Below are 13,540 nucleotides of genomic sequence, written 5' to 3'. Positions count from 1 at the left end.
ACGTATAATGAAAAGCAGTCACAAAAAGGTTCTCAAAAGTTAAAGGTAGGTAGGTATAGGTATGTATATTAACTTTGATATAACGACAGTATATTATAAGTTTATGATATAAACCGCGATTGACAATGAAGTGATGTTGTCAATGGCGCGGGCGGTCACATGGCGGCTTTGTTAGAACTTAGAACCTACGGTCGAGCTACTGTCTAAGGGCGTTCGCTGCGTTAAGCGTGTGCCCGGCGCGACCACCGGCGAGGCGTGCTTGTTTCATGACATCTCATAGAGCAGTAGTCAGCACTACGTTGAGGCGGGTCGGCCGTCGCACGATTACTATGGCGAGCGCAGGGCGCATCCGCCCGCGACGGGCACACGCCCAACGCAGCAAACGCTCTTTCGTATGAAGAGTGGATAAAAAGGTTCTCAAAAGCTAAAGAGAAATAAAAAAAAAACAGAATGGACAAAACAACACATTATTTATTAGAAAACAAACAAAACTAAGGTTAAAACTACAGATGAAAAAAAAAACATGGTAAAGTAATAAAAACATAAACACTAGTAATGCAATTATTTAAATTAGTGGTAGAGTGTTAATAAATTAAAATCAAAAAAACATATATGTTAATAATTAACATATATGTTTTATTATATAATATACAAAATATTTTCTACGACACATTAACTGGGTTAATTCTGGTATCTAGTAAACGCGAGGCATTGGTGGCAAGAACTGGACTTCGTCATCCAACGGCTTATCAATAACTGGCCGATATGTGATGGTCACTTCGCCCGAACATAAATCCAGGGTCGATAGACTATGCTTCCTCCAATGTTCCTCCAATGGCTTGGGAGTCTGGAAGAATTACGATTATTAAAGAATGGATACAGCGGTTACATGTTTCATAATTAATATTATCAGGTAAGCGACAGTATTGCCAAAACTGGGCATAGTTTACGGACTTATGGAATGCAAAGTTTAAAAGAACCTAAAAAATTTGACCTGATCAGAGGTTGGTTTACTGTAGTCCATTTCGTCCACTCTCTTAGGAAAATCGTCTCTGAAATGTGCTCCTCGACTTTCGGTCCTGTTCAATGCACAGGCGGTGACATGTTTCGCGCCCTGCAGCATGTTCTGTAGCTCCAACGTCTCAATCAAATCCGAATTCCAATTCAGACGTTTATCAGTGACGCCGACTAATTTGAAACTCTTGTACCACTTCTCGATCTCATCGCATGCTGATGAAATCCCCAATTTTTAAGTAAATTTACAAATAGAAAAGAAAAAAAAATAGACTACAAACGTTAAAAAAGTGTGGAAAAATATCATATTTTATAAGATAAAGGGCAAAATACCTTCAGTCAGTAGTTTGTTCTCTCTGAAAACTCCGCACTTGTTCTGCATTGTGGTTTTCATGGAGAGCCTCAATTCGTGAACTGGTAACTGGCATCTCTGGCTCTTTAACGAGGCCAAATTATCAATACTTTCATCGCAAATATTCTGAACAAAATTTACATGTATTATATTATAGGTACTTGTTGACATTTTTATACTTTGAAACATACGAGTACTTACATCTTTTAACACAGGCTGCCTATCGCCTGGCCGGGAGATCCTGCCGATGTTATTGGCAATGGCTTTCCCGAAGACCACCACATCGAGTATAGAGTTGGCACCGAGGCGGTTGGCACCATGGCAGTTGCTGACAGCCTCTCCTGCCGCATGGAGCCCTGGTACCACACAGTCGCAGCCATCGTGGTGTATAATTGCCTTGAATGTAAAAATGTGTGTGCAATTCGGATGCATGTCCACCGCTCTCACTCGCTGCGGAGCGAGGTCAAGTAAATAAAGATATTTTATTGGTTAAAAAAGTTGTTTCTCGCAACGCATCTCCGGCGGAAACGCACCCTTGAAGTGTTGGTGAAAATTTTGGTTTATACTTTATAGCAACTAATGTTCCTGGTTACGACTCAGAAATAAAATATATCTTGTAATTACCTCTCCTTTATAGTTGATCGGTATACCACCCATAGTGTAGTGGACTGTAGGTATAATGGGAATCGGTTCTTTGAAGACGTTCACACCGGTGAAGATGTACGCCGTCTCCGAGATACCAGGTAGGCGCTCTTTAATCTGCTGTGCGGGCAAATGATGGAGTTGGAGGAACATGTGGTCCTTCTTGGGACCAACTCCACGTCCTACAAAAAATATATTTCTTACCAACATGAATCTAAGGAAAGTAAAACTTCTCATGCGTAGAGATAAAATACATGAAATAGGAAAACAATCATCTGAAAGTATGATTTTGTATCTTGCAACAGTAATAATAATATTAAGTATTATAGGTGTAAAGTGTACAATTCTGCTAAAAACTATCAAAATTTTCTCCGTTTAACGCCTGTTGCATTGCTGTCGGGTCGGAGTATACATAATCACACTGCGATAACTTACCTTCTTTAATTTCAGTTGCTATGGATCTAGATACAACGTCTCTACTGGCTAAGTCTTTGGCTTTTGGCGCGTATTTCTCCATGAATCTTTGACCTTCACTGTTCACGAGGTAACCACCTTCTCCTCGACAACCCTCGGTTATGAGACAACCAGATCCGTACATACCTATAATGTCAGAAGGCTAACTTATTCTAAATAAGTTTTGGTAAAAATTTACTGAGGTTTACATCCGATGCTTCTGCAAGCAATCACAAAATTGAGGTTCCTAAGCGTAAAATGCAGTAAATCATAATTTTGAGACTATAATTTAGCATTAGACTTTCTAGTACAGGGACATTATTATACTCCATTCGCAAGACCGAAGTCTGAAATAGTGAGAAAAGTGCAAGGTACGCCATATTCAAGCGCGGCCCTGCTCGGTCGCATTCATCAAACTTCAAAGTCCCCACATTCTCGGAGCTCGCGCGAAGAGAAAGTACATAGATAATAATTAACGTATCTATATTAATTGGAAACTGCCTACAAGTGTCATTCTCAATTTATACCAGTAGGGTGAAACTGTATAAACTCCATATCTTGTAGAGGTATGCCTGCTCTCGCCGCCATTGCCGTACCGTCTCCCGTACAGGTGTGAGCCGCCGTACAAGAGAAATACATACGAGGATAACCTCCGGTGCATATTATTGTGTTCTTTGCTTGGAATCTGATGGGAAATTAAGCAAAATAGTTGTTACGTTCGGAAAAATTTAGAAATATATCTATTTATACTGTCAGGGAAGTTGATTCCTAGGCAGATCGAGGATCTTCGTTATTTGGTCAGGTTATGTAAATTCAGTGTAAATCGTATCTGTCGGCTGTGTTTGACATAAACGCGATAGGACTAAGTATAGGTCCGCCATCTGGATATGAATCGTCTTCTCTATTAGTAGCTAAGAAATAAGATATTTTTTTTTGTTTTTATAACATAAGATGTTAAATTTATATCAACATTAAACTTAGTTATTCTTTTAAAATATACTCTTCTTGTTTCAATTTGATTCGGTAGTCTCCTTGGCTTTGGTTTTTGTCTAAGCACTAATGAGAGGCAGAATGCGATAATGTTTTAAAATCACTTCATATCGTCAATGCCTGACGAAATTACGACAGTAAATAACACGACGACCGGTTGGCTCGCCTTCTTTTTCGGCCATCGATGACTGCTACCGCATTAATGAACTGCCACAATCGTTGAAAGTAGCTTTATCTAAATACGATTCAATCGATATGACAGTTCACCAAAGAAGTAGATATTGCTGCTTCTTCCTTTCCTTTAGCTCAGTCGGTAGGATTCAATTAGAATCGACCTAATCGAGGAACGTGACAGGGCATTAAATATTTTTATGTCCTAGTCGCACTGTAATTATATGTAACATATCACAAGCAGACGAGAACAAGAAAATATTTACGCATCTATATAGGGTACCTAATTAAAAAGACCCCCGCCAAAACAACTTTAAAAAGTAATGAAATAATATTTACTGCCTTTAAGTTCAAATAATTCCTAACTTGTGTAAAGTAATATTTTAGTCCATAATTGTTGTCACGGTGTGTCGGGGGACCGCCAAGTAAACTACAACCTACAACCGCCAAGTCGCTGATTATCTCCATTCGGTTCGCTGTGAACTGATCCTTAAACTATAATGTTATGTGAAATCTAACGTAAAATATACATAAGTTATAGTAATAAACGGAAATATCTGCTGATGTTGTTCACGCACCGTTAAGCCCGTCACAGACTTAGCTATAATATATATATATTAATATTTTTATACGAGTAGCTAGGCCTATTACTGTATATTTTCTATACTTACTAATTTTCGCGTGACCGCACACTCAGCGATAATATATATTTCTGGTAGCTACTATAATATATATTATAGCACGGTATATTTATATATATTATAGCTAAGTTTGTGACGGGCTTTACCTTATCCAGTAGATTGATCTATGTACTGTGAAAGACGTAGGTAGACGTAATTTGGCACAATATATCCAACACAGTCGACAGATCATAGCCATGGGCGCCGGCAAAAATAATTTCCAAGGGATGCAGATTTTAGTTTTCTTTCTTTTCTTTTCTTTTTACGAACAACAGTGATTGTCTATTTACGTCAACAGAATATATTTATATAGTGCCGAAACATTTCGAACTATCTTTGTACGGCATGGTAATAGGGTTACAGACGGCTTTTTATTTCAATAATTCCTGTAGATCCCGAGATTCCCAAGGGGTGCAAGTGCACCACCTGGCACGCCCCTGCCGGCGCCCATGATCATAGCTATACATCACAAATGACGTAGGTCTGCCAACTGCCTATGAAATATGAATCAATTGTTATACATATATAATATATGTATAAATTACCTGTGCAGACTGCTGTCATCCATGTCCATGGCAAAAGCTCCCACTGCTTCACCGTCTTGTATCAGCAGATCCAAGACAAAGAACTCGCTGAATAAGTCAATGTTCTTGAATTGAGTACTGTACCCATACAACGTGTGAAGGAGGGAATGACCGGTCCTGTTGGAGCGTAAGTAGTTATGGCAATGAAGCACACGAAAAGTACTGATCCGATTTGAATGCGGTTTTCGCAGATATATTTGTCTTCTTCCAACTTCATATCTGATGTATAATATTTTTCCCCCCCACCCCTCAAAGGGGACCAAAGAGGGGGCAGATTTTGTATCTGTTAAACTTTTTTCTTTAATAAACTTACATCAAATTAAAAACTGTATTTTCCAATACAATATCTGGTGTATAAAATTTTTCCACTCACCCCTCTTAGGGGACAAAAGAGGGGGCAAGATTTTGTATAAAACTTTTTTCTTTAGCACGAAAACTACTGATCCGATTTGAATACGGTTTTTGCAGATATATATAGATATATATATATATATATATATATATATATATATATATATATATATATATATATATATATATATATATATATATATATATATATATATATATATATATATATATATATATATATATATATATATGCCTTATTCAAACTTAGCATCTGCGCTGCCCCAAACCCCCAAAAAAGAAAGTGCAAGTTGGCGAGAAAACGTTTGATGAATAAGTCAACCCTACAGCATAATCTCATCATAATACTTGTACATTTCATGAGTCAATCACAGATGGCACTGTTTCATTTTTCCGGAAAATCAATACATCCGCTTCAGTAGCGCCACGGCGCGGCGGCGTCTACGAACGAATATTACTGTAAAATTACTCAAGCAATGGATAGATGGCGTTATTTTACGTTCTGAAAATAATCAATATCCAGCGCGCTTCTTGGAAACTCGCCCATGGTGCTTTTCCTCCATGAATTTATAAAACATCTAGAATAAGTGACACTTTACACGTAAAGCAACAGGTGGCGCTGTATGTATAACAAAATAGACGTAGGGTATTATTCAGTTTTTACCGACATCCAAGATTGATGATTTTATAATTATCGTTTATTTTATTCTACTTAATTTCTATAGATTTAATTACAATAAAGGAATCTACCGGTCGTCCACAGCGCAAGTTATTTAAGGTACCGTACCCAAATGGTAAAAACGGAACCCTATTACTAAGACTCCGATGTCTGTCTGTCCGTCACGCTGACTCCAGGCTGTATCTCAAGAACGGTGATAGCTAGAGAGTTAAAATTTTCACAGATTATGTATTTCTGTTGCCGCTATAACAACAAATAAGTACCTACTAAAAACAAAATAAGTACTTAAATCAAATATTTAAGGGGGGCTCCCATACAAAAATACACTTTTTGCCTGTTTTTGCTCTTAATTGGTACGGAATCCTTTGTGCGTGAGTCCGACTCGCACTTGGCCAATTTTTGCTATTTCTTTTGTGTGTTACACGCACGCATTTTCTTATGCTCTCACGTAAAAATGTAGGCCTGGATACAACATGAAACTGATTTAAAGTATTTATCCCGAAAGTGCAAGTTGGCGATAAAAATAACTCAACCCTACAGCTACATCATAATTCATAATACTTGTACATTTCATAATTAAAGCACAGATGGCGCTGTTACGCTTTTCCGGAAAAATCAATACATCCGCTTCAGTAGCGCCACTGTGCGGCGGCGTCTACGAACGAATATTACTGTGAAATTACTCGAGCAATGTATAGATGGCGTTATTTTGTGTTCTGAAAATAATCAATATCCACCGCGCTTCTTGGAAACTCACCCATGGTGCTTTTCCCCCATGAATTTATAAAACATCTAAAATAGAGCTCGACAAGGCTTTAAATGAACGTGGCGAATAAAAGGAACTAACGCTGTCATCATACAAAAACGCCATTTTTGACAGTTCTCCTTTACCAGCAGCGCCACGTTCATTTAAAGCCTTGTCGGACCATAAGTATGAGTTTACACGTAAACCGACAGGTGGCGCCGTATGTATGTTATTTTTGTTTTGTTATAAAATTATTGTGTCTTGAAATGATCGTAATAGCTAGAGAAAATATATTATTTCAAGCTTTTCACGACACGACCAATAAACGTATGCAAAAATAAGAATATTACTTAGTCTAGGACTTTTTTTATAACTAATACGTGTTTCAGAAAGACTATACGTTGCTAACAATATGTAAAATAAATAATAATAACAAAATAGACAAAGAAGTAGGGTATTATTCAGTTATTACGGACTTCCAAGGCTGATGATTTTATATTCGTTTGTTTTAATCTAATTTCTATTGATAAAGTGAAGAAACCTACCGGTCGGCCACAGCGCAGGTTCTTTTTGCTATTTCTTTTCCGAAATTAATAGTTCCGCCACCAAAGGATCTCTGATATATTTTGCCTTCTTTCGTCCTTGAGAATGGCATACCCATGTTCTCCAGTTCAAAAATGCAGTTAGGAGCATCTCGCGTTAGATGTTGAATGCAGTCCTTAAACACGTTTGACATGTTTTAATTTAAAAGTACTTTTAACCCAATCAAGACAAATTTTGTTCTATCAGAATAATTGATGAGCAAATAGCGAATCCACGTAATTGAATCGGGTTATGTCAAGAATCAAGACACACCATGACTTGAAATAATCCGACCAAATGTAGTGAATTGATTTCTCTTCTGATACATTATTATGTCAATGATATTCTACTTATACAGATATGTTAAGTCCATACTATTTTCCGGCTTAAATCTCTTCCGAACAATTTTCAAATTGAAAATTGCAAACATTGATAAATTTGACAGATAAGTGAAACAAAATATACGAAAAACCATTTACATAAAAGAGACAGTTCTATTTTTAAACGTCGAATCGTATCGCTGTCTCTTTCTTCGCCTGAGCTATGACGAAAATTCGATTTTTTCCAGATTGTTCGAAAAAATAATTGAAAATGTAAATAATCGAGGTATTTATTGCAATCAAGACATGTGGTAAGAGATTCCATGTGTTTTGTTTACTTTCGAGTAATTTTCGATACATTTTCGATACACGCACGACGTCATTTTCAATTTATTTAGGTAAGACAAGACGCAGCACGTTCGTGACTGCGCTCGATGCAGACTAAACAACAGACGGCCCAATTGGGCCGTATTTAAATCTTCACAACGCGCGCGGTAGTAACATATCTGCTTTGAGTTTTTCATCATTGATCAGAGTAATATTATCTACAGATTACAGAATGACATTTTACTACAAACATGTAAATTACCTGGTCACCCAACCAATCAGAACCTTTCACGGTATCATAGAAATGATAACGCCAGTCATCTTCGTGCATACTTCCTACAATTTAGATAGAAGCATAAACTTTTAAAACCATCTAAATCAATAATTGGGAATTAAGTTGCTAGCTACAGTGTGTCAAAAATCATTATAGGCGAAGAATTTTGATATTAAGATATGAGAAATCGTGAAAATTATATTGGGGTTCTACTCCTGTACCAACATAATTTTCATGACAGTTTTTTTTTCTTTTTTTTTTATGAAATAAGGGGGCAAACGAGCAAACGGGTCACCTGATGGAAAGCAACTTCCGTCGCCCATGGACACTCGCAGCATCAGAAGAGCTGCAAGTACGTTGCCGGCCTTTTAAGAGGGAATAGGGTAATAGGGGAGGGTAGGGAAGGGAAGGGAAGGGAATAGTTGAGGGTAGGGAAGGGAATAGGGTAGGGGTTAGGGGATTGGGCCTCCGGTAAACTCACTCACTCGAAACACAGCGCAAACGCTGTTTCACGCCGGTTTTCTGTGAGAACGTGGTATTTATCCGGTCGAGCCGGCCCATTCGTGCCGAAGCATGGCTCTCCCACGTATAAAGTTCCCAGTTGTGAGTCTTTGAAAAAAAATGATTTTATTTTCTGCAGTCAGGAATTGGGTCTTTACATTCTTTATTTCTCCACTAAATTCTGATTAAGGCGATGTGCCTTAATCAGAATTTAGTGAAGAAATGGAACTGGACCTGGAACCTGGACCTGGAACACCCTTAAGGTCACATTAAATGATTTTTGTGATTTACCGCTATCAATTCTGCCCGTACAGGAAATGCAGTTTTGAAAATGATTTTATTAATATCAGAAACAAAATTACCAATCGAAGCGTTCATGCCACCCTGTGCTGCGATGGTGTGCGAGCGAGTTGGAAATAGTTTTGATACTAGAGCGACCGAGAAGTTCTGTTGGGCCAAGCCCACGGCAGCCCGGAGACCAGCTCCACCGGCGCCGATAACGAGGCAGTCGTGGGTGTGATGTTGGATTTTGTAGCAGCTGTTGTTCCGTGCTGGAGATAAATGATAGAAAACAACTGATAGATGATAGTAACAAAACTATCGAAACATGGCGGTAGCGGTCATTGACTCCCAGTCAAAAACTTGTTTTTTTTATATAAACCGCGACTGACAATGAAGTGTCAGATGTTGTCAAACGCGGCTCTATATAGAAAATGACAAGTTTTTGGCAGGGAGGCAATGACCGCTACCGCCATGTTTCGCCGAGTACAGATTGATATCACTTTAGGGTGTGTATCTGTTCGTTATATAGATTTCACTGTGAAAGTAGTAGTGAAACTATTGTTATTTATACTCGATTTACACTCGCGGCGCGGCTCGCGGCTCGCAGGGCTCGCGTCGGGAGCGATTTCCAAAGGAGCTCGAGAGGGACGCGAGCTTTGTGTTTACACTCGCGCTTCGACGCGAGCTGCGAGACGCGCCGCGAGCCGAGTCACGAGATGCGAGTATAAATCTCGTATTACAGTAGTGGTGATGACTGATGTGTTGCTACAGTAGTGATGACTTAACAGATGCAGTCAATTAAGTCAATAGCCAAGTTTTTCCCATAAAGTTAATATACCTAGCGGAATAGAAATACAAAGGCAAGAGCAAGAGAGATGTCACTATCAGTAACACTGCGTGGTCAAAAGAGACGTGTGATACATAACAGCAGCACTCTTTTTTTGACGTCCAGTCGGCACGTGCCGCACGTTGACAATTTAATCTCGTAGAAATCATGTTCAATCATGCTTGTGTAAGTGTAAACGTACACACATTTTTACACACAGATGAAACTTTCGGTTTTGTGTGACAGCTCGAGATTGTTGCTCTATTCCGCTAGGTATATCAACTTTATGGTTTTTCCACTAGCTCGCGTTTGATTTGGTGTCACTGGTCACATAATATTATAATCCGGGTGAAATATTTTCCATGGTGAGAAAGGATACAAATGAGGGGTAGGGTTTCAAAAAACCGACATCGCTCTCGTTTTGCGAATGTTTTTGGGTAGCAATTATTATTGTTATTGAGGAACATCTAAGCCTATAAGGTATTGCTATTCAACTAAAATTATATTATAAAAGGTTCTTATAACATACCAAAAACCAATGGTTTTCTAAGATTCAATACTCCCGATTTCTGTAGGAAAAATATTTGGTCAGTAAGTATCTTCTGTCATATAGTTATGATTATTCTACTCCACTCCTCTCTTGTTAAGTGAATCAAAATCTACCCGGTAGTTTTGGATTTGGATACGTGTTACTTTTAGGTTATATATTATATAAGCATTAACAATATAGCACCAGATCCCAGCAGGATCAGACATTACTTACTCTCTGATGGATGAATGTTAGAAAGGGGAGGTACAGTCTGGATATGGACGGACGGCGGACAGTCTGAAATATATTTGTGATCGGGTCCCATTTTACCATTTGGGTAAGGAACCATAAAAGGGGAAAATTATCCATCTTTGTAATTATACTATGCTGACACGGACGAAGTCGCGGGCAACAGCTAGTAGAAAATAAATTCTTGCAATAGTGTTGTATATTAATTTATGAAATAAAAATAACGCCTTTACTAAAAAAAATGGTAAATATTCCGTATCGCGCCACCAGCGATTTTGAGGCCGTTTTTTTTTACAGTCGCGTATTGTTATGATGGCGCATGACTATTTTTCGAAAATTTAAGATATTTTTTTTTAATTTTAATTTTGGTTGGTCTGAAGGAAACGGGGCACTATGGGAAAAAAATACAACCTCCTATTGAGAAACTGCTACAAAATAAAATCGACGGAGCCCCGCTACGCGGGGCTCCTATTTCTGGGTGTTGTGGTCTACGTTCCAACCTAACCTAACCTACTTTTGGACTTTCTGGATTGTGTTAGTTTTTGTTTTGGCGGGCTTTGCTTAGGGGGGCTGCCCCCCCCCTCCCAAATACAACCTTTGACCACCCCTTTTTATTCAGTATTGGATACCGAAGCGGTGGGACCGGGGGGCGCAGGCCCCATAAACGGGGCTCGGGGGGCTCAGCCCCCCGCCGAAACAAAAACGTACACAATCCAGAAAGTCTAAAAGTAGGTTAGGTTAGGTTGGAACGTAGACCACAACACCCAGAAATAGGAGAAATAGGAAATTTTCGAAAAATAGTCATGCGCTATCATAACAATACTAGTTCTGATGTTTACAGATTATAACGCGACTGTAAAAAAAAAAACGGCCTCAAAATCGCTGGTGGCGCGATACGGAATATTTACCCGCAGGTATTCTAAGTACACGAGGCACTACTAAGAACCTAGAATTCATCCATCAGAGAGTAAGTTATGTCTGAACTTTCTGGGATCTGGGTCTAAAAGGTATATGGTCTAAAGATGATTTAAGACTAAGCTATAATATTATAATAGCATATAGTAATATAGCTCATAGCACAAGAATATCGCGCACCATACATTGTAATGGATACGTTCACAATGTACTCTACTATATAATATTATTATAACAATATATGGTGCGCGATATTTGCTATACACCATAGACTAAATATTTACACTACATGTTATTCTATTATACCGTAGTCTGAAACCAGCTTTACATGGGTCTTAACTCTCAACTCTTACTTAACTGTTCATAATTGCTTATGCATATTGAAATCTCTGTACTTACTATATATTTTATCTGAAACATTGTTATTATTGGTAGATTTTACCAAAAGTTAGAATATATTATAGTTTTTGCTAAAAATTACACCAAATTATGAAAATTCCTTTGACATTCCAGTTGCTCGAATTTTGACAAGCTTGTCAGTGCTAATCTAAAAAGTACTCTGTGGTCTTCTGTGGACTGTGGTACGAAATCGAGTTATTTTTTATTTTGTGCCTAGTAGAAATACTAGGGTATCGGTAGCAAAGAAAAGTAGAAGTTTTTGATCGGTAGGTAGTAGGTACCGGTATTTCTTTTGGTAGGTATACCTCATACTAGCCTCATACCAAACCTCCTCATACCTTGCTCATACCCACAGGCCACGGAGCTAAAACAAAGGCTCCGTGCTCATACCGCATACAAATTCTCATAATAGTATAGGAGCTAGCAACTTTTCGAGAAAGAATTTCAGGTCAGTTGTTTTTGTGATATTATGTCGTCCTTCTTGCTATTTCGGTTCGAGTCTGGGCTTTCTGGCTGGCGGACCCTACACGATGCAATAAAAAATATGGTAAAATAAAAACGAAGCTAGCTCAAACTTTCGTTCAATAATCGCACAATGTTCAATATTAACCCTAAACCGTCAATAATATTGTAAAATGCGTAATATTAGGCAATAAAATTGATCGTCTAGAGGCCGCCTTAGTCTTCATAGTCTGGTGTCAAAAAGTAGAGCTAACAATGAACGCTGATAAGTCCGTCTTAATCATTCACCCAAAAGAAGATGCTGGAGAAACGGAAGCCGCCAATACTCTTCGGAGAAATTACTATCTAATCATCAGAGGGAGGAAAGAAAGTCGATTCTCAGAACAACTACAGTCTCAAATACTTACTGAGTATCAGCTCGCAAATAATATAGTAAAACCATAAACAATTTCATAGGTAAGAGAGAGGGGCTCGTATAGATTTACGAAACTTATCGGACTGGTCAGTGGTCAGTGCTAGGGTTGAGCGCAAACTTTCAATTATATCGAGAAACTGAAAAGTACAAGTTACGCTGTACTACTTAACGTACTAGGCACTAGCGTAGGGCCAGTTACGTAACATATCTGCAGACCGTATCAATCATTTGGGGGTGATTTACCCCTTATGACGTCATCCATTCAGAGACAATTCTTGAGGGGCGAGGCTGCCATTTTGCGCATGCGTTACACTTTAGTAGTACTTTAGGGTTGTGAACGCACGCTAGCAGTTCTATCGATATAATATTTTAAAACGCGTAGTGTATGACGCTTTTTCGCTTTTTTACTGCAATTTCTATATCGTTTTTAATAAACAACAAACGACTTTATCTAACAAAGGGAGGTTACAATATTTTCGTCAGTAAGTCATATAATTTTTATTTTTGTATGTTTAACTATCACTTTGATGTTTGCGGTCCATTTTTCAAAATTATTTGTTTTTAATAGAAACAACAAACGACTTTATCAAAGGGAGGTTACAATATTTTCGTCAGTAAGTCATATAACTTTTATTTTTGTATGTTTAACTATCACTCTGATGTTTGCGGTCCAATTTTCAAAATTATTTTGTAGTTTATAGGGTATTGGGAGAAAATTTTAAAAAATTTCGTACACAATAATTAGAAAACTGAAAAGTTTCTCACTACCGTAAAGAATAA

At 38.1% G+C, this 13,540-nt stretch overlaps 1 protein-coding gene across 1 annotated transcript; it reads right to left on the bottom strand.

The window, feature by feature from the left end:
* Positions 1 to 653: 653 nt before the first annotated feature.
* On the bottom strand, positions 654 to 11,973 carry LOC121738940 (succinate dehydrogenase [ubiquinone] flavoprotein subunit, mitochondrial-like). Its single transcript, XM_042131225.1, has 13 exons — positions 11,884 to 11,973; positions 10,321 to 10,360; positions 9,046 to 9,234; positions 8,171 to 8,244; positions 7,225 to 7,397; positions 4,848 to 5,003; positions 2,989 to 3,146; positions 2,444 to 2,608; positions 1,991 to 2,190; positions 1,568 to 1,762; positions 1,348 to 1,492; positions 995 to 1,230; positions 654 to 847 (listed from the first exon to the last, which is right to left on the bottom strand). Exons 1-13 carry the CDS (start codon positions 11,902 to 11,904, stop codon positions 695 to 697), a joined length of 1,905 nt encoding a protein of 634 aa, XP_041987159.1. The 5' UTR covers positions 11,905 to 11,973; the 3' UTR covers positions 654 to 694.
* Positions 11,974 to 13,540: the final 1,567 nt, after the last annotated feature.

Source organism: Aricia agestis, chromosome Z (assembly GCF_905147365.1).
Source record: "Aricia agestis chromosome Z, ilAriAges1.1, whole genome shotgun sequence".
NCBI lineage: Eukaryota > Metazoa > Arthropoda > Insecta > Lepidoptera > Lycaenidae > Aricia > Aricia agestis.
The sequence above is the reverse complement of the archived record's forward strand: the minus strand, read 5'-3'. Positions and strand labels throughout refer to the sequence as shown.

Coding starts and splice junctions, on each gene's coding strand:
- LOC121738940 (XM_042131225.1), bottom strand. CDS start 11,904: ATGTTTCAGATAAAATATATA. Junction 2,191..2,443: donor AGCAACTGAAATTAAAGAAG/GTAAGTTATCGC, acceptor TATTTTTTGTAG/GACGTGGAGTTGGTCCCAAG. Junction 1,231..1,347: donor GAACAAACTACTGACTGAAG/GTATTTTGCCCT, acceptor GGATTTCATCAG/CATGCGATGAGATCGAGAAG.